Raw genomic sequence first — 19,039 nt, forward strand, 5'->3', positions numbered from 1 at the left:
AGATGTAGTTGCCGGCGTTGATGTTACGACAAGGCCCACAGAGACCTTGGCGTTGATGAATCCACGTAGCGGCACCAGCACGAATAAGGATTCAGCACGGACATGGGTTTCTACTATTAGCCACTACAGCGCGAAAATGACAGGGAGATTTGGTCGGGTCCACGAAAGCGTCTTTCATTGGCTTCGCGGACTTGGTAATGTTTTGCACAACCAGTCCGCAACAAGTTCGACATGTGGATCGTTCCTGCCGCTAATTTCCTGAAGCAACGGGCTCCAGTCACAAATTTCGTGGAGCTTGAGTCCATGAAGGACGCCTTGTGCAGCAGTGGATGCACGTGACGTCGGCCCAAGGGTAATGGATGCTTCGTGGATGGCCCCACCGTGGACGCTCAGGATTACGTTGGTCTAGAACATGAATTAGCGCTCATGACACTTCATCTGCCGGGGTGAAAACTGTGACAGTGGAAAAGCGGGCACAAGATGGCAGGGCTTTGGCATTGCGAATGGGAAAGCGTACCGACAGGGGAAGACCAGCAGGGAGTGCGCTCGGGGCTGCATCCGGGACTTGAATTTGGGCAGGGACAGAGAAAGTGAATTTCGGCGTTTGAAGATAGGTCCAGTCAAGAGTCTGGGCCGGTGTCAGCACAGGACAGGCATAAGTGGAGTCGCTGAAACGCACCTTCATTTCCTCGCAACCTTTCCGCAGCTCCGGAAGCTCGAGCTGCTGCTCCCCAAGTTCAATGGCTCTCGGGCCGGCGGAAGGAATGCCGTACATGCGGCTGAACTCGTGCTGGACAACACGGACAAAGTCTTGGTTCGCAATACCAATGTTGGAGACGGGTGAGCTGACGCTTTCCACGCCGAGGGCCTTGATGTAGGGCTTTGCGGGCGAACGTAGGTACTGGGGGATGATGGCAAGATTGGGCGAGGCGAGCAGGCACGTGCCGTGGTGCAGCGCTCTGCCGCGGACAAGCTTGTACGCTGAGCCTGAGACCTTCAGCGGGCGTGGGCCGGCCGGGTCATCCGTGGTGAAGGGCGTGCGGTGCGTGTTGTCGGCGGCGACGGGGTTCGCAGAGCGCGGACCTTGGTCCAGCACGAGGTCGTGACGCTCATTGACTCTGGCTCGTTCGACTCCCAGCTGCCTCAGGGCGCGCACCACCATTTCGGCATGCTTGTCGCGGGTGAAGTGGGCGGGCGGCGAGATGACGGACCAGTTGACGTTGCCCTCATCGTGGAAGACGGTGCCGCCGCCAGAGCGTCGGCGCACCAGGTCGACGGCGCCACCGCGCAGCAGGCCCAGGTTCACCTCCAGCCAAGGGTTCTGGTTGCGGCCGATGACGATGCACGGGCGGTTGGTGTACAGAAAGAGCACGACCGAGTCGTGGGCCGACTTCTGCAGCAGGTAGTGTTCGATGGACAGGTTGACGTACGGGTCGCGCGACCGAGAGACGAAAGCATGCACTTGAGCGCCCGGGCGCTGCAGCTGCTCAGCCAGCGAGCCAAAGCATCGCGTGGGCTTCGTCGGGAGCCGTGCTGCGCTGCGGCGCAGGATGGGCAGGCGCGCAACGAGCATGGAGGTGAGAAATGGGCCTGAGGTTACTGGCTGCGCGCGCGAAAAGTCGAGCCACACCACCGTCCTTCGCCTCGCTGCTGCCCGCCTCCCGCGCCCGCGCCCGCGAGAGAACCCCCAATCCTCATGTCCCGCTTCTGGGGACGCTTTTGGTAACCCTGCCGAGCCTTTGGATCGCGTGCGCCACTAAATGGCAAACAACCTTATTCGCACCTCGCGTCAACCATTCACCACAATCTCCTGCTGGTCATCCCACTGCCACTGCATTTCTTCTGTGACAGAAATAGTCTTTCATCCGTCTCTCGAAGCAAATGTGGTCGGGGTCGAGATCTCGCTTCAGCTTCTGTCAATTCTGTAGTTGAACCGCCGATTACTCGTCCTTGTCCCCTCTCGTTCCCTGACCAGCCAACCCGGCCCAAGAGGTATCCTGCATTGCGCTTCTGCTGAATTGGAAGATAATTGGATTAGAGTACTGCGGAATGCGCTCGTGGACGCCGTCACCCCGGCGTTGGTATGAACCGAGCATACCTTCTTCAACACCATGCTACTTCGGAAGTGTTGAGCAGCCAATTGACACCATCGGCATTCGCGTAGGGTGGCATGAATACATGACGTCTACTATGTTTACTAGCTTAAATTAGAATGTGATGTGCCCAGGGATCTGGCAAGATAGGCGGGCGGGCAGACATGCGATTGATCGACGAGTAGGCAATATACTCGATACTGCTTCGGGAGTGCCCAATAGGCCTCGGCAAAGAACCTAGGATCAGACGACGATCCTTGCGGGGCCACGACGTCCTGAGTGAGCAGGCGGCAGTAACCACATCATTGCCTGGAGTGGAAGTTCTTCAAAGCTTCAACAGTTCATGGTGATTGGCGTGAAACGATACCCGTAATAAATCTTGTATTCTATTAAACTAGTTTCTACAATGAAATGTAGGATGTTCGAGCCCCCGCTTTTGTGAGTAGTATAGAACCGCTGAAGTAGTACCAGCTTTTTGCACTCTATATTCAGAACACAACCACGAGATAGAGCACAGCAATAAGCAGAGGCAGTGCACCTGTTCTCGCGTTCAACCCAAGCCCTTCTTTAACAGCAGGAGCTGAGGCAGCGGACGACTGTGTCGCAGTCGAAGCTGCAGCCGTTGCAGAGCCGGAGCTGGAGGTCGACTGCGATTCTGACCCCGAGCCTTCCAAGGGAGCAATGGACGCGGTCGCAGTCGAGCTGGATGAGCTATTTGCACCCGAGCTGGTAGAAGCAGTGGATGTCGGGCTAGCTGAAGTTTCGGCCAGAGACGAGCCGGCGGTTTTCGTGCCGAATCCGATTCGGGACTTGTCGTAGTCGAAAACTGTATATACATTCTTCAGAAACACGGCACCGACCAGCCATTGCTTCTCACCGAAAGTCTGGCGACCGACAATGTTACTTTGACAGGTGCTTCCACCAACATTGCTGCCCACATAGTCCTTGGCTGAAATGTTGTAGGAATTTTTGCCAAAACTGAGTTGCAAAGGCTGGGTGGTGCTGCAAGGGAGGGTGAAAAGCTCGCCATTCTGCGACGACTGCGGGATGAGCTTGTGCAAAGCCGCAGCGTCGTCGCCAGGAACGAGTATGTAAGAAGTGCCGGTATCGATGATGGCGGTTCTGTCGGTCAAGCCAGCTGAGGTGCCGTCGAAAGCGGCGTCGGCGATCGGAATCTCCCAAAAGCCACGATTGTTGTCAATGGTGCTGGTCCATGCGAGATCGCCACTGTAGCGGTTGGGGTTAGGGGCACCAAAGTTGAGCTCCCCATCATCGAGGTCATCCGAGCTGCGCGAGAGATGGATGCCGTACAGCTTGGCTGGGATGAGAGAAGCTTTAGCGAGGGCGTCCATGATAGTGCCGTCGGTCACGTCATTGTCGGTTTTGTCGGCCCGACCCAGTCCAAGGATACCATCCATGGGATACGAGGAGAACTCAGAGGACGCGTATCCAGCAAGACCGAAAGTAAGGTCGACGGAAAAATTGGAGATGTGGGCCGTGTCGCTTGCAATGGTGCCATTGACGCTGCCAGTGCCGTAGGAAATGGAGAAGGTGTCATCAGTGACCTGGAAATGGTTGGTCAGTAACGTCGATCGGCACTGATAGATAAGAAGCTGCCCACCTTGAGCGAGCTGGAGTCGCTGGAGCCGAGCGTGTTGTGCTTGGCGCATGAATCGGTAGCACACTCGGACCCCATAACCCACGTGTTAGCAGCGCCCGAGTCCAGCAGGAGATTGTACTCGTTGTCGCTGGTGCCGAAACGCAGGGTGGAGAAATAGGAGAAGTCGTTGCCGTCCGTGTCTACGGCAACGCTGTCCGTCTGGGTGGGCTCGGTGGCGGAGACGACCTTGAATTGGCTGTCCCGCTTGGTGCGGGTGCGACGGAGGGGCAAAGCGAAGGGGAGGGCAGCATCAGCGCCGGCGGAGGGCTCGCCGCGGGCACGCAAGGGGCTCGCATCGAAGGCATACGGGTAGAAGGCGGTGGCCAGCGGCAAGGCTGAAAGGACAGCAGCCCAGCTTGCGAGGAAGCGGGACGAGAGCATGGCGGATCGCTAGCAGATCGGGAGAGAACGAGGGAGCATCGAAACCGAGTGCAACGCAGTTAAGCAGACCCGGTAGAAGAGTCGTCGCGAAAGACACAAAGGCGAGGTAGGAAGTGACTGTTTCCGGGGCAGAATGAGCGGCTGCGGGCTGTGCGTCCGGGCTCAAAGCGCAGCTTTCCGCTTTTTGAATGCTGAGAACACGCGGCGGGCGAAAAGTCTGCAGCCACTGGGGTTTAGAGGCAGGAGAAGTGGAGGATTGGACGTCACTTGGGCGTCGAGGGCCGCCTCCCGTCGAAGAGGGAGCCGGCGCGGGTTGTCTGGCGCTGCGCGACACAGCGATCTACAGGCACGCGGGCGACAGGTGCGCGCCTTGGCGGCTGACTAAGGCGCGGCGTGCACCCCCAGTGGCTGCCGGAATTTCTAGGTGTGGCCTGTTGTGCAGCAGTGAAACGCCCCAGGCCCAAGAACGCGTTCCATTCGGCCCTGACGTCGTCAGCGACGTACATACACGACGGCTGGCCGGCCCAGAGCTGTTCGCACGACATGCGTCTGGCCCGCAGCTCCAGAGTAGCGCAGCCCATGCGCAACGGCTGGCGACGATCGCACCGCGAAGAGGAAATGCCGCGCCCGCGTCCGGGGGGCCCCCTATCGCGGAGGCCTTCAGCGCGCGCGCTATCGAATCGAATATTGAGCGCACAGCCAGGGCGCGGTCGTACCTACGTCGACGCAGCTGCGACGCAGCACCCCAGACGAGGCGTTCTCGGCGGCCAGTGAGGCGCGAGGGGATCCGGCGGGCTGCCGCTACGGCGGCGCCAGCGACGACCGACGCCGGCGAGCAAAGGCGGAGCGGCAATCGCAGGGCTGGGGCTCGTGGTGAGATGTCGGGTGAGCGAAAGGTGGAGGCATGGCGCGATGCACGCGGGGAGGGTTGACCGGCGATACGGCGATTGGAGGGCGTTGGCGGGCGGTGTGGTGTGCGTCCAGAAAGCGGGGCACACGGGCCAGGGACTGTCCAGAGCTCCTGCTCCCGCCGGTCCGTGAGCTCGTGGCTCTCAACAAGACAGCTGTGCCTGGCACTTCACGTCTTGTCCTGCATTCCTTTGCCTAGATAAGCTTGTCCGGAAGTGCTTCGTGAATATAAAGTGTGCTTGCCCCCTCACGCCCCGGTGCCCCTCGCCCCGACTCCCCAACAACGCCCGTGCCGTCACCGTCTGTCTCTCAACAGCCCGCATCATCACTCGCGAGTCACTCCTCTTATTCCTACCACCTGAGCCCGTCCACTGCCAATTGTCTGTCCCCGCCAAAATGTCTGCCAGCAGAGCCTCGTCCTTGCGTGCCCTCAAATTCCTATCCGCCCACAGCCGCCAGGTCGTCCGCAGCCGCCAGGTGCGCGGCCTGCACATGACCGGCCCTGCCACCTTCCCGTCCCCTCTGCTCACCGCCGAGCGCCCGGCGGTCAGGCTTCCAAAAGATATCGCCGGCCTTCGCGCAGAGTGTGCCCGGAGGCAGCTTCCCACCGTCGGATCCAAGTCTGAGGTAAGCATCCCCTCCTCCCTCCGGTGCTACCACACCGAACCGGAGCCCCCCCTTCCATTCGGCGAATGCACACAATCCGCTAACGCCTTCGTATAGCTTACTGAGCGCCTGACCGCCGATTCGCTGCAGGCCCGTGGCTTCAGCTCTGCTGTCGAAACGAGCAAGCGCCCTACTGCCGACGCCTCCGCTTCCGCTTCCGCCCAGCCCGCCCGCCACTTCAACACCAGCCGCACCCTCAAGTCCGTCAACGACAGCTCCACAATCGACTTTGCCTATCTCCCCGAGAGCACCGCCGAGGCTGAGTCGTTCAATGTTCGCGTCCCGCTGCTTCCGGACGTCAACTTCAACTCCCCTCGCGCCCAGACTATCGAGGAGCTCGAATCCGTAAGCCCCTGCGCCTTCCGTCCGGGATTTGACTGATGCTGACGTGATTGCCTTGCAGCCCCAACCCATGCGCCCGGAGATCAGCACGGTCTCTGCTGACACGACATATTTCCATGCACCTTCTGCCCTCAGCGATGTGACCGACAATTCTGCTATCGATTTCCAGGGTCTTGCTAGTGCGGCTACTTCGGCTGCGTCCAGAAGCGTTGCCCAAACCGAAAGTACCATCAAGAGGGTCTGGAACGGTTTCCTAGACGATCTTCTTGCCCCCAAAGCGGCCGGCTTCGCTGCGAGTCGTTAGGAGGAGCAAAATGGTCGGAAAATGTTGGCATAGTACGCCCTGATATGCAGTGTCGTTCATTTCCTTAGCCAAGCGCAACCATAGAGACTGTACTGCGCCTATCCCAGCGGCTTCTTTTCTTGAGTGATGCTCGTTCTTGTGACGTGGACCCTGCTGTGAACGATTGATCCATTCGCTTTCAATGGTGGGCATGTGGCACTGAATTAACGGGAATTTCTTTGACAAAGTTCAGATTGGCACGTTACAAGCTTCAGATAAACCCCGAATTGGGCAGCGCAATTCATCGTCACGTTTTCCAATCATATATTCATCTAGGCTGACATCGTCCGGCGAGATTGACTGCTCACTTTTTCTCGCGTAGCTGTGAAGGTAAATTCGTCTGTTAGGCGCATCTCGGCCGCAACACCCGTCCTGTCAGCTTATCTCCGATCTCAGATCCACAGATCTGCTTCAGAACTGAGACTAATTGAACCTCATACGACTCAACAAAATGCGATACCCGTAGGAAGCAGACCGCCTCGCGTTCGATTTACAAGGCGGCTGCAACAGACACGAAACGATAGGAATGCCTGCGAGTGTCAAAGTGCGAAACCATGTAATTGCAAATCCAAAGTCCAGGCGTTCTTCCAGGCTGATTCTCTACGTTGATCTCCCACAATGCGACAATAAGGACTATGCCAAGAATTTTGCACAGGCGTAGAGCCAGTTTACTTAAAAACTCGTCCCCCAATCGATTGCGTTCGACCCACACATCCCCAATTTGGAAGGAGTCCCTCAACCTGTTAGAAATCAAGCCGCACACAAGCAGGCAAACTTCTGGAAGACACCAAGCAGACAACAGCCAGGTCTAAAAGACTGGTAGACAGCAAGAACAAAATCATCATGCGACTAGTTTCAACTCAACCCCTGCCATTATCCGAAGGCAAAACTGTAGTTTACCTACCGACTCAGGCTCAGAAGCCCTTCGACATACCTCCTCGCATCAATGCCCACGCCCTCAGCCAGACCACGCGGACCCCACCCAGCAGCTGCGCCCCCTGTGGCTGCCGTGTTGCTCGCGCCCCCCAACCCGAGACGCCAAAGGCTGCTTCCACTAGCGCTAACTCCGCCGCCATGCCTACTGTTACGGATATTGGGCGGGCCTGCTTCGCGTGATCGTCTTATAAGGAGCGCCTCGCGGAGTGTGGCCGTAGGCAGATTTTGCGATTCTGTCACTACAGGATGATCCAGGAGTTTCGTGGACATGACCTCCTCGTCATGGTCGTGTCTGGAACTCGACGAGGATTGCTGCTTTAAAGATGACACTGATGCTTTCTTTGATAGATCTCCTCCCTCTGAGGCAGGAAGAGCTGGTGATGTTGCCATTGCCATACTATCTGGCAAAGTTTGGGACGGCGGAAGGCGCATCCAAACGAGCCACCAACCACGACTGGTTTTGGCTGTGCGTTCAATGTCGTTGGGTGCTCGACGAGCGCTCCCAAGCGTGGCAAGAATTTGTGAATGAACATTCAATGCCTCAACGCGGGTCCACTGGGGCCCATTCGTCGAGCTGTTACCCGTACTGAGCCCTTCAGCACCTGCCGTTGCTGGCTCGGGAATATTTGGAATGCTGCTATGGACGGTCAGGTGAAGCGGATCGTAGATGAGATCGTAGATGGGTTGCACGTTTGGCCCTGCTCCACCTGCAGTAGTGGTGTAGGGATTTGAAGATGCAGCGATGCGCGCAGCGACGCGATTAGGCGAGGTACTAATGGTAAGCGGCTTGTGTAAAGGTGCCAAATAACTATGGAGGTGGCGGTAGAATGCAGGATAGGAAAGCGTTGCTGTGCGGGCTTCGAATAGCATCATTGTAATGAAGGGGCGATGCTATCGAAAGAGTTAGCCATTGCAAATGTCTGTCGTCCGTATTAACTCACAACGTAGATCACAATACGTAGCCTTTCGTGTTGAGGTTGTGGCTGCAATATTGTATCCTCTGATGACCGCTCATCATCTTGCTGCTCTTGCTGCTTATGAAGCTTGACGTGCAAAGTCCGTAGTAGCGTGCGGCTCTCCCAACCGGTATCGGGATCGCCGTCATCTTCAGCGACTGCTTCGTTATCATCGTTCATGATGACCTCTTCAAGATCCCCCTGAAGGCCGATCAGGAAGTGCCCGAGGTTTTCTCGTCTGATCTGAGCCTTTGCCGCTTCTTCAGCATGGCCAACGTCAGGCTGAGGATCTATGTGACGCATTGCTGTCTGATCTTTCTTCTCCTGATTCTCTTCGGCGTGACCTTTGATGCTCTGCCCTGATAGGCGCTGCTCGGGCTTAGGGCGCGTCCCGCCCCAGGCAGTGCTGTAACCCCACGTCAAGTACTTCATCCAAGTATCACCATCGGACCTCTCTTGCTCATCTGCAGCCCGCTCCTGTTCTTGGTTGGCGTCTGCGGCGTTGGAAGCTTGATCAAGGGATTGCTCTACGGCTGTGACGATGGGGCGCGGGATTCCAGGGGGCAGGGAGGTGGAAGTTCTCGAAGGGGCCCCTTTAATGCTTTTCTGGGAAGCATTTCGCCTGTGTGGCTCCAATCGATTGGTTGGCTTGCTCATGCGGTCGCGACGCCTTCGTTTTCGGCGATCTGAGTGCGGATTTTCCTTGACACCATAGGCATGGTCACCATATGTATACAGCCATTGCATCCAATTGGAGATGGCGCATAGCGAGGAGCGAGATACTACGCCCACGCCGGAGAAAATGACACCGTCAGCTGGCTCTGGGTTTCGACCAGCACCCATCCAGGGTTCCTCGTCATCGGCAGGCACGAGTGATTGATTGTGACGATTGGCAGGGTGCGGTTCGCCGAAGCGACAGACGACCATGTCTACCATGCCCTCGGTCCTGTTAGTGAAGTCCTCAAACACCTCTCTCTCGCCACTTCCCCATTCTTCCTCGCCCACGCCCATGCCCAGTTCTCCACCAGCAGCAAGTTTCATGGCAGGATAGATGTCAGAAGCTGGATTTCCGTGCAGCAAGACATCCCAGTCCTTCGAAAAACGCGACCAGAATCGCTCGAGCGTGCCGCAGAATTTCTGGCGGGGCAATCGGACGTATAGATCGGCAAGAGATGGACCATGATGCAGGCGAAATATGGAGTGAGCTCGCAGCAGCTGGCGCAAAAGGAGCTCAGGAGGAGCGACTTCGCGAGCCGAATACTCGATTGCCGGCTGGTCGGTGGAGGAGCTCGGGGCGGCAGGGAGCCGCGTCAGGTCGATTGACTAGCTAGGTGTTAGAGCGGAGCGCGTGTGGCCAGGGAAGGGCGCGACATTACAGCCAGGATCCACCAGTCCTTTTCGAGCTCATGCATGACGATGCGCGACTTCTCGGTGTCGACGTGGTCTACGGGTTCGCCATCGGAGAAGCTCCTGGGACAAGTCAGCCAGAGGCGCCAGGAATTGGGGGGGCACGCGTACCTGGCGAAATCAACCATGCCCTGAGCCAGGCCAATTTGGCGCAGGCGCTCGTTCTCGTCGCCCTCGTCATCATGGCGGCGGGTGGTTTTGTTGGAGTGGTAGAAGACCAGCTGGTCGCGAAAAGCGTCGTCGTTGGCGGCCAGCGCGGGGCTGAAGATAGCAAGGAAGGCCAGCTGGGCGGGAACCACCCTGGCGGCCATGAAGGGCAAGCTGGGAGGTGGAGGAAAGACGGCGGTCAAGCTTGGTGATTGCGTCACGCAGCCGAGCGCACGGAGTCCGGGGTGCGCTGCAGGCGGAAGCGGGCCCACGATAGGGTGGAGGAGGACAAAGAAGAGGGCGAGGGCGGGGCGGCGAGCTGAGCCATCGGGCAGACCAGCCGCACAGAGGCAGAGCTGGAGCAGCTCTTTGGCGGCGAGCGGAGCTGCACTGCACCTGCACGCGATTGCCGCAGATCGCCGCACGCGTAGGTAGCCGAGCCCGCTCCCTCAACACCACCACCATGCTCCGCTGCTCGTGGCGCCGCACCTTCGCCTCGGCCGCCCAGCCGCCCCGGCCGCTGCGCCTGCTCTTCTGCGGCTCCGATGACTTCAGTATCCACGCGCTGCGCGCCCTGCACGGCGAGCATGCGAGCAACCCGCGCCTCATCGACGCCCTCCATGTCGTCCACCGGCCTGGCAAGCCCACCGGCCGGGGCTTGAGGCAAATCCGCCAAGGTGTGCATCCGGATGTGCTGGACCGCAGTTGCAGAGCTCACATCCGCAGTCCCCATCAAGGCCGCAGCCGAAGAGCTTGCCCTCCCCGCCCATGAGATCGACACCTTCACAGGCTGGACTCCACCCGTGCCGTTCGATTTGGTGGTGGCCGTGTCCTTCGGGCTCCTTGTGCCGCCGCGCATCTTGAACTCAGCCACATACGGCGGCCTGAACGTCCATCCCTCGATGCTGCCCGATCTGTACGGCCCTGCGCCCATCCACCATGCTTTGCTGCGGGGAGACACGAGCACCGGCGTCAGCGTCCAAACTTTGCACCCCAAGCATTTTGATCAGGGCGTCGTGCTGTCTCAGACTCCACAGACCATTCCCGATCCCGACAACTGCACCCCCCAGCGCCTCATCGATCACTTGGGCCCCATTGGAGGCGCCATGCTGGTGCAAGTCCTCAGAGACGGCGCTTTCATTCCTCCCTTGACGAGTGCAATTGCAAGATCTGAGTCTGAGCCTCGCCATGCTTCGAAGATTACGAAAGAGCACAGCCATGTAGATTTTCGTACCTGGCCCGCCGATCGCATTGTGCGCACGTTGCGGGTACTCGGCCAATTGTGGGACACTGAAATTCACTCACAGATCTTGTCCGGACAAGGTTCTTCGAAGAGGATCGTCATCCATGCAGCGAGAGTTGGCCCCGGCTCACCACCAGAATCGTATGCTCCGGGCACATGGTGGGCCAATGATGAGCGTCAACCGGTACCTGCAATTGGCACTGTCACCTGTGATGGTAAAGTACTGTACATAGATTCTTGTACTGTTGAGGGCCACCGCAAGGGCGAAGGCACTCGACTGTTATCCCGAGCATTAGCCCACACGTCTGATTCAAACAGATAACAACATCAATGTTCTCAATTCATCGTCGTATGCCTTCAACGCTGGGGTATCTTGTGTTCAACATGCACAATGTCCACCTTCATCTATATACAGCCAGCCTCGTTAAAACCTTTAAAACCCTGTTGGGAAAAAAGGAAAGAGTGCTGGTAACCGGAGTCACACAGTATCGTCCCTCCGCTTTTCCTTCTCGATACCTCCTCATTCCTCTTCAGATTCCTCAGACTCTGAGTCATATTGGAAATCCCTAACCTCTTCTCCACTCTCATCTTGGTTGGTATCCACCGACTTCTGCTTATTCCCATCATCATCGTCGTCGTCCATCTCCAAGAGGTTGGTGCATGAGTCCACCAGTTCCTGATCCTCCTCATCATCGTCGTCCATCTCCAGGAGGTTGGTGCATGAGTCCACCAGCTCCTGGTCATCCTCCTCCTCCTCCTCCTCCCCCTCATCATCATCATTATCATTATAATCGCCACCGTCCCTTTCTTCGAATAGGGAATCGATCTCTTCTTCTGATAAGGGATCGATGTCCAAACGGGCCTTCTTTGGAGAAAAGTTCTCTTCGGATCCGGTGGCTTTGCGTTTCGCGCGTTGCGGTGCCGTGTCCCTCTCTTCCCTCCGCTCTCTGTCCTGCTGTTCACGGTCGGCCGCCGCTTTCCTCTCGGCCTCCTCTTTGCGAGCTGCTTCCTCCGCAGCCTTTTGCTGCGCCTCCGCCGTCTCTTTCCTTGTTTTCTCTTTGAGAGCTTCAGCCTTCTGTCTACGGTTGGCCTGCGCTCTCTTCCTCGATTCTTCCTTGCGAGCAGCTTTCTCCGCAGCCTTTTGCTGCGCCTCCGCCGCCGCTTTCCTCTCTGATTCTTCTTTGCGAGCAGCTTCCTCGGCCGTCTGCTGCTCCTCTCTCTGCTCCTTTTGCCTGTTCGACTCAGCATGGCCGTGCTCAAGCTCATTGAGTTTGGCCTCAAGCTGCCATGCAACTGTAGTGACGCCGTCGAGGCTTCTGGTGCAGGAGAACTTTGTGCGGTCGTCCTCGCGGACGTGCCACCTGTGCGACCGCGCCATCCTGTTGAGCTGGAAGGCCTCCTTGAATTTGTCCATCCACATCATCATAGAGTAAGCGGGGTGGATGAAGTCGTTCTCATCCGGGCATTCGCTGTACATCCTGTCTGTTATGTCGACCAACTTGGGCTTTGGAGTTGTTGCAGCAGGGACAGCACACTCTTCGATGACGATAGGCGATCCTGGACTGCAGCCTGTTGGCTGAGGGAGAGAAGTTGATACCTCCGGCGCTGGCCATGACTGAAGCGACTGTTGCGTTACCGCTGGCTGAGGGAGAGAAGTCGGCACATACGGCTCTGGCCGTGACTGGAGCGGTTGTTGTGTAATCGCTGGCTGAGAAAGGCCATTGGCCAAGTCCTTGCGGGCTCTGTAGCGGCAATATACCATGAGAGGGTCATAGTTTGGGCCTACCCCGAAAAGTTTCATGAAATGTGAAAGCTTCGATGCTTGGTCCAAGATTCTTGTTTTCTGAACCTGAGTGAGGTTATTGTAGTACACCATGGCTGTGTCAGAGACCAGGCGTTCAGAAGGTCCGATAGGCGGCTCCATGGCTAGGGGCATAGGCGTCTGAGTCGGAAAGGTCTGGTGTACTGAATTCTGATCCGCAAAGGGTTGATTCATATTGGTCTGCTCCATGAAGTTCTCGGCGAAGGGTAGATTCGGGAAGGTCTGGTCCATGAAGTTCTCGGCAGAGGGTTGATTCGAATAGGTCTGGCTCGTGAAGGGTTGATTTGGATAGGTCTGGTTCATGAGGTCCCCGGCGGAGGGCTGGTTTGGGTAGGTCTGACTCGTGAAGAGTTGGTTCGTCTGGTCCATGGGGTTCTCGGCGGAGGGTTGATTCATGTTGGTCTGGTCTGTGAAGAGTTGGTTCGGGTAGGTCTGGCACATGAGGTTCTGGTCCAAGGAGGGTTGATCCATGGAGGTCTGGTACGTGAAACGCGGGTCCATGGAAGTTGGCATGACAGCTTGATATGGCGTGAAATGCTGCTGGACTTGAGATTGCGCTGTTGCGTCAAGCGAATCGAGCGGCCAGTCGGTATTCTGAAGACTGGCTGGTAGATGGCCGAAGTTTTGGCCGTTGAAGCCGTACAGGAAGTCGGACTGTGCATGTGCTTGGCCGGCGTCCATTATGAAAGCGAAGTCTCTGTCTGTCAAAGCTGTCGCGGGTGAGGTTGTCAATGCGATCGAGTGTTGGTTCGAGTGTGCGAAGTGTTAGAGATTGGGTGGCGTTGTAAAAACGTTGGACAGGATTGAGTGTCCAGAAGACAGCAGACGCTTTCGGGCTTGCAGAAGACGGGGCAAGAAGTGATAGGCATTTTCTAGTTGAAAGTGAAGAGACGTGGACTAAGCATGCATGACTGGGCAGGTGAAACTCGAGGGCAGCGAACCATGGGTAGCGCCCCAAGCACCACGGCGCTATTACGACAGATTCAAATAGAATTTCACCTGAAGCAAGCAGGCACAATGCCATTAGATGTAAAGTCAATAGTGGATTAGTTACGTGATGGTTCTACATGGAGAGGGAATTCGGTACACTAGCTGAGTTTTCTACTGGCTGCAGGTGCTGGAGGGGCAGTGGAAGAAGCGGTACAGGTACGTTTGGAAAGCATCAAATTTTCGTGTCGTGGTGTAGCTCACAGTGATAGCTGCCAATGATTGGAGTGAGGCTCTGCGCACGGGACAGGCGCAGTACCACGGACCTACGCTTCAGGCTCACTCCCGCCGCGCCCCACCACCACAACCACCACCCATCATCGCCGCAGCCTCGTCGCTCGCCCGTTTCCGCCGGGCTCCCGCGCCCAAGCCATGAGCGTCATCCTCTGCACCGCTGGCTACGACCACACGATCCGGTGAGCCTTCCTGCTGCCCGCCGCCGCCGACCAGAATTGACCGTCCGCCGTGTAGCTTCTGGGAGGCCCTGTCCGGCATCTGCTCGCGCACCATCCCTCACCCCGACTCGCAGGTCAACCGCCTCTGCATCTCGCCCGACAAGCGCTTCCTCGCAGCCGCCGGTCACCACACGGTCAAGCTGTACGACATCAAGTCCAGCAACCCGAATGCCGTGCTGACGTTCGAGGGCCACACGGCCAACATCACCGGCGTGGCTTTCCACTGCGAGGGCAAGTGGATGGTCACTAGCTCCGAGGACGGCACCGTCAAGATCTGGGACACGCGCAGCGGCAACGTGCAGCGCAACTACAGCCACGGCGGCATCGCCGTCAACGACGTCGTTATCCACCCCAACCAGGGCGAGCTGATCAGCTGCGACCGCGGCGGCAACGTGCGCATCTGGGACCTCGGCGAGAACAAGTGCTCGCACCAGCTAATTCCCGAGGACGACGTTGCTGTCGCCTCCGTCACCGTGGCCAGCGATGGCTCGATGCTCTGCGCGGGCAACAACTCGGGCAACGTCTACGTCTGGCGCATGATCCAAGACCGCGACATCACCTCGCTGGTGCCCGTGTGCCGCTTTGTTGCCCACAACACCTACATCACCCGCGTCCTGCTGTCGCCCGACGTGCGCCACCTGGCCACCTGCTCTGCCGACCACACGGCCCGCATCTGGTCCGTCGACACTTCGCAGCCGCACAATGTCACGGGCGCCGAGCAGCTGCCGCTTGAGCGCGAGCCCGGCGCCTTTCCGCTGGAGACGACGCTGCACGGCCACCAGCGCTGGGTATGGGACTGCGCCTTCAGCGCCGACTCGGCCTATCTCGTCACCGCCTGCTCCGACCATTACGCCCGCCTGTGGGAGCTGAGCTCGCAGTCCATCATTCGTCAGTACAACGGCCACCACCGCGGCGCTGTCTGCGTGGCTCTGAACGACACCGCAATCAACTGACCTTGTGAATTCTCGTTGCTTTCTATGACTACTATACCCCGGGCTGATCGTTGCTTCATGACACGCACAGAACTTTCCTTTTTTTCTTTTTTGTCTCATGACTGCCGCGCGTTTTGTAATCACTGGTGGGAAAAGGGCATCGAGGGGCAGCATCAATGGCGTAAGGGCGAGTTGTACGACGCTTATCTCTGGCTCTCAATTTCCATGAAGAACTGTAGATCGCAAAAGCACTTTGGGTACTTGTACCGACACAAGCACCTGCAGATGTCTCCGTGTTGTTTTGATTGGTGTGGATACTTCAATTGCCGGCTATCCCGCACTATGCGGGGTAGCAAAGAAGCTGGCCGGCAATCTATAAAGCAACATCGGCTCTATCGATCCGACTGGTCGACTCAAATGTCTACCATGCATATAAGCAGGGCCGAGGGCTCGTTTTCTCAGGACGAGCATCCAGACCTCACATATCATCCACCATGGCGTCCGCGATGCCTGCCCCGAAGCCCAAGAATAGGCTTGGGCATCCTCGAATCCTTTGCCCGAGTGCAGGCGTCAGGGTTTCTCCGCTCTGCCTGGGAGCTATGAATTTTGGAGAGAGCTGGTGAGCTGTGCTCCATGTGCCGCCGCGCGCAGCAGATACTTACGCAAAGCAGGAAGGTAAACACGGGCTCAGCAGACAAGGGGGTTGCGCTAAGTCTTGTCAACGCAGGCGATGCTCGGCGAATGTAGCAAAGAAACGGCCTTTGAGATGCTGGACTTCTTCGTGGACAACGGCGGCAACTTCATCGACACTGCCAACAGCTACCAAGAGGAGGAAAGCGAGAAGTGGCTGGGCGAGTGGATGGCGCTGCGGAAAAACAGAGACGACCTAGTTCTCGCGACCAAATACACGCAGTTCTACAAGCCCGACGCTAAGATCCGGTACAACTACCAGGGCAACCACAGGAAGAGCATGTACCACTCGCTGGAGAACAGCCTCAAAAACCTCCAGACGAGCTACATCGACATTGTCAGTCAGATCATTCCCCGGGCAGACAAATGTGCTAACGCTGCGCAGTTCTACGTCCACTGGTGGGATTTCTCGACCAGTATCGAAGAGGTCATGCAGTCTCTCCACCACTTGGTCCAAGCCGGCAAGATCTTTTACCTCGGCGCCAGTGACCTGCCCGCTTGGGTCGTCAGCTCGGCCAACAGATGCAAGCTTCCAATCACCCCCGGCTTGTGAGCCATGCGTTGACTGTGAACGAACAGATGCCCGCGACCATGGACTCACTCCCTTTTGCGTCTACCAGGGCAAGTGGAGCGCCGCAGACCGCGATTTTGAGCGTGAGATACTCCCCATGGCTCGGCATGAGGGCATGGCGCTCGCACCGTTCGGTGCTCTCGGCCAGGGCAAGTTCAAGAAGGAGGCGGGAGGAGGCCAGGCCCCGGCCGCGGCTGAAGGTGACGCGCGCAAGCTGTTCGTTGAGGTGGACAAATACAAGCAAGTCTTCAAGGTGCTCGATAAGCTTGCAGCCGGGAAAGGCACCCTGCCAACGAGCGTTGTGAGTCTAACATCGCCGCTTCCCTTCTGAGCTGCGCACATCTGACCATTCCAAGGCGCTGGCGTACGTAATGAGCAAAGCCCCATATGTCTTCCCCATTGTCGGCGGCCGCAAAATCGAGCACCTCAAGGCCAATATCGATGCGCTGGACATTGTTCTCTCCGACGCTGAACTCGATGAGATTGACGCTGCAACACCTTTTGAGCACGGTTTCCCCATGGAGCTTATGTTTGAATTTCACGGGGCTCAAAAATACAACTCTCGCATGACCTCCAAGGATGTCGTTCTCCTGAAATGTGCTTCATACTTGGAAGAACCAGAACCGGTCAAGGTATGTTTAAAGACTTCCTGTCTACCTTCTGTGGCTCTTGGCTAAACGCACCTAGCCCGTCGGCAAGCCTAGGATTTGAGAATATGGGAGCCGTCATCGGCGTTTTTCATTTGAAGCGAATGACATGTGGTCGTTGGAGGTCCCTTTCCTGTAAAAACCTTTCCTGAATCCTGCCCTCTGTACGTCACTGCTTCCAAACCTTAGACACGAAGTCTTCGATATCTGCCCAGAGCAAATCCGGTACCTCGAGGGCGGCGAAATGACCTCCCTAACAATCGTCAGTACCTGTGCTTGCCGCAACTTTGGAAAAATCAACTGAATTCTACATACTTCATCATTTTCGTAAATGTGCGTCAGGTGCTTGTCAGTTCTGATGAAATCCTTTGAAAGTGCCGCGATCTCGTGGGGGAACCAGGAGAAACCCTTGGGTTTGCCGTTGGTGATGGCCTCGCCTGTAGCTTCGGCCGTGCCAGAAAGCAGCTGCGGGCAAGTAATGTCAACTGCTGGCCTTTTGACGCAGATGTGAGGATATATACTAACCGGCCGGTAGCACCAGATGGATGTAGGGAAAGTGCCGGTGAACCAGTAAATGGCCACATTCGTTAGGATGGTGTCCAGCGAAGGAACGTGCGCCGGGTCAGACCATTCAAGCATCTTCTCTCCGATCCTGTGCGCGTGTATCAGTACATGATAAGGCCGGACTTCGCGAGGCACCTACCAAGCCAGCAATGAAATCGGGCTGTTCCCGATTGTGAGCCCAGCCGTGCTCGGCCGCGTCGCATGGAGCAGGCCGTACGCCATGCCGGTTCGCATGAAGGCCTGCTGCCGCTCGAAAGCTTCTTGCTCCAACGAGCCTGGCGCCCCTCCTTCCGAGCGGACGTAGTAGATGTTGACGTGCGCAGCTGTTTTTTCCCCAGCTTTTTAGCAACCGATTGCGAATCACAAAGCGTCGCGCAAAGGTAACTACTGACCTTTCACCGGTTCGTACACTGCAGCCAGAGTCTCCGCAATCGGGCCCCCCAGGTCACCGCCCTGGGTGATGTAGCCGCGATCGCCGAAGCCGAGTGCAACCATAGCCTTGTGGAAGATGCGACAGTTGTCTCTGATTGTGAAGCCCTTGTTGAGCGGTGGCGGCGAAGAGAAGCCAAAGCCGATGATGGAGGGCACGATCACATGGTATGGTAGCTTCTCGGGAGCAGAAGCGTACTTCTCCTTGAGCTTTAAGAGGATTGGCAAAAACTCAATGAAAGACCCTAGGAAAGCATGAGCAGAGATCCATGCAGCTCGGGGGATAGGGCGCACCAGGCCAGCCATGTGAAAGGTGAATGGGGATGGCATCTTTGTTCTCTGAGAAGAGGGCAGCGAAGTGGACGCTGTACTGTTGGCCATCGTCATCCTGCACTTCAACCTTGAATTGCGGGATGCTGTTCAAGATTTCTTCTTGCTTTCGCCTTGCTCGTGCAGTCCCAAGTCAGCCAAGTTTAAGTGCAACGGGAGATTGGCCTCACCAGTCGTATTTGTTCTGCCAATAGTTGACCGACTCAACCAGCCAGTCTCTTGGAGTACCGAATGTCTGATCGTTATGCCCGTTCTCCCAATTCGGGCGCGGAATGGGGAGGAGTTTCAGGAGCGTCTTCAGTTTCTGGACCTCGTCCTCGGAGACATCGATCTTGAACTGCGACAGCGCCCCATTGGGAGAGACGGGGAAGGGAGGTCGAGCGAAGAGCGGTGGTGACATTTTCAATGAAACATCCGGCTGAGGCACTGGGCCCATGGGCGAGGAGGCTGTGTATTATATAGCCACCCTCACATGATGCAACTTGTCGGGCTCCCCGCATCCCAGGTGTTTTGAGTGGGCGTTTGCCTG

General features: G+C 57.2%; 9 protein-coding genes across 9 annotated transcripts; 4 read left to right on the forward strand and 5 right to left on the reverse strand.

Annotated features, from left to right (window-relative positions):
• Positions 1–417: 417 nt before the first annotated feature.
• On the reverse strand, positions 418–1,573 carry LTHEOB_5685 (Biotin/lipoate A/B protein ligase; the record flags this gene model as incomplete). Its single annotated transcript, XM_035514857.1, has 3 exons — positions 418–438; positions 518–628; positions 680–1,573. 3 exons carry the CDS (start codon positions 1,571–1,573, stop codon positions 418–420), a joined length of 1,026 nt encoding a protein of 341 aa, XP_035373377.1.
• Positions 1,574–2,581: 1,008 nt separating this feature from the next.
• LTHEOB_5686 (Aspartic-type endopeptidase) lies at positions 2,582–4,134 on the reverse strand (the record flags this gene model as incomplete). Its single annotated transcript, XM_035514858.1, has 2 exons — positions 2,582–3,658; positions 3,715–4,134. 2 exons carry the CDS (start codon positions 4,132–4,134, stop codon positions 2,582–2,584), a joined length of 1,497 nt encoding a protein of 498 aa, XP_035373378.1.
• A 1,305-nt stretch (positions 4,135–5,439) lies between these two features.
• LTHEOB_5687 (Sap domain containing protein) lies at positions 5,440–6,355 on the forward strand (the record flags this gene model as incomplete). Its single annotated transcript, XM_035514859.1, has 3 exons — positions 5,440–5,670; positions 5,767–6,054; positions 6,113–6,355. The coding sequence occupies 3 exons, from the start codon at positions 5,440–5,442 to the stop codon at positions 6,353–6,355; spliced, it is 762 nt and encodes a 253-aa protein (XP_035373379.1).
• A 1,907-nt stretch (positions 6,356–8,262) lies between these two features.
• Positions 8,263–10,004, reverse strand: LTHEOB_5688 (Vacuolar fusion protein; the record flags this gene model as incomplete). Its single annotated transcript, XM_035514860.1, has 3 exons — positions 8,263–9,609; positions 9,663–9,756; positions 9,805–10,004. 3 exons carry the CDS (start codon positions 10,002–10,004, stop codon positions 8,263–8,265), a joined length of 1,641 nt encoding a protein of 546 aa, XP_035373380.1.
• A 299-nt stretch (positions 10,005–10,303) lies between these two features.
• On the forward strand, positions 10,304–11,379 carry LTHEOB_5689 (Methionyl-trna formyltransferase; the record flags this gene model as incomplete). The annotated part of the gene is made up of 4 exons (XM_035514861.1): positions 10,304–10,517; positions 10,567–11,093; positions 11,148–11,267; positions 11,317–11,379. The coding sequence occupies 4 exons, from the start codon at positions 10,304–10,306 to the stop codon at positions 11,377–11,379; spliced, it is 924 nt and encodes a 307-aa protein (XP_035373381.1).
• A 224-nt stretch (positions 11,380–11,603) lies between these two features.
• Positions 11,604–13,586, reverse strand: LTHEOB_5690 (uncharacterized protein; the record flags this gene model as incomplete). Its single annotated transcript, XM_035514863.1, has 2 exons — positions 11,604–12,645; positions 12,751–13,586. The coding sequence occupies 2 exons, from the start codon at positions 13,584–13,586 to the stop codon at positions 11,604–11,606; spliced, it is 1,878 nt and encodes a 625-aa protein (XP_035373382.1).
• A 678-nt stretch (positions 13,587–14,264) lies between these two features.
• Positions 14,265–15,300, forward strand: LTHEOB_5691 (WD repeat containing protein; the record flags this gene model as incomplete). Its single annotated transcript, XM_035514864.1, has 2 exons — positions 14,265–14,308; positions 14,364–15,300. The coding sequence occupies 2 exons, from the start codon at positions 14,265–14,267 to the stop codon at positions 15,298–15,300; spliced, it is 981 nt and encodes a 326-aa protein (XP_035373383.1).
• Positions 15,301–16,009: 709 nt separating this feature from the next.
• Positions 16,010–17,251, forward strand: LTHEOB_5692 (Glucose-methanol-choline oxidoreductase; the record flags this gene model as incomplete). The annotated part of the gene is made up of 5 exons (XM_035514865.1): positions 16,010–16,306; positions 16,355–16,454; positions 16,549–16,841; positions 16,897–17,172; positions 17,228–17,251. 5 exons carry the CDS (start codon positions 16,010–16,012, stop codon positions 17,249–17,251), a joined length of 990 nt encoding a protein of 329 aa, XP_035373384.1.
• A 105-nt stretch (positions 17,252–17,356) lies between these two features.
• On the reverse strand, positions 17,357–18,910 carry LTHEOB_5693 (Alpha beta hydrolase fold protein; the record flags this gene model as incomplete). The annotated part of the gene is made up of 7 exons (XM_035514866.1): positions 17,357–17,440; positions 17,503–17,652; positions 17,713–17,839; positions 17,891–18,074; positions 18,144–18,425; positions 18,475–18,623; positions 18,681–18,910. 7 exons carry the CDS (start codon positions 18,908–18,910, stop codon positions 17,357–17,359), a joined length of 1,206 nt encoding a protein of 401 aa, XP_035373385.1.
• Positions 18,911–19,039: the final 129 nt, after the last annotated feature.

The sequence above is a fragment of the Lasiodiplodia theobromae genome (assembly GCF_012971845.1).
Source record: "Lasiodiplodia theobromae strain AM2As chromosome Unknown scaffold_16, whole genome shotgun sequence".
NCBI classification, from domain to species: Eukaryota; Fungi; Ascomycota; class Dothideomycetes; order Botryosphaeriales; family Botryosphaeriaceae; genus Lasiodiplodia; species Lasiodiplodia theobromae.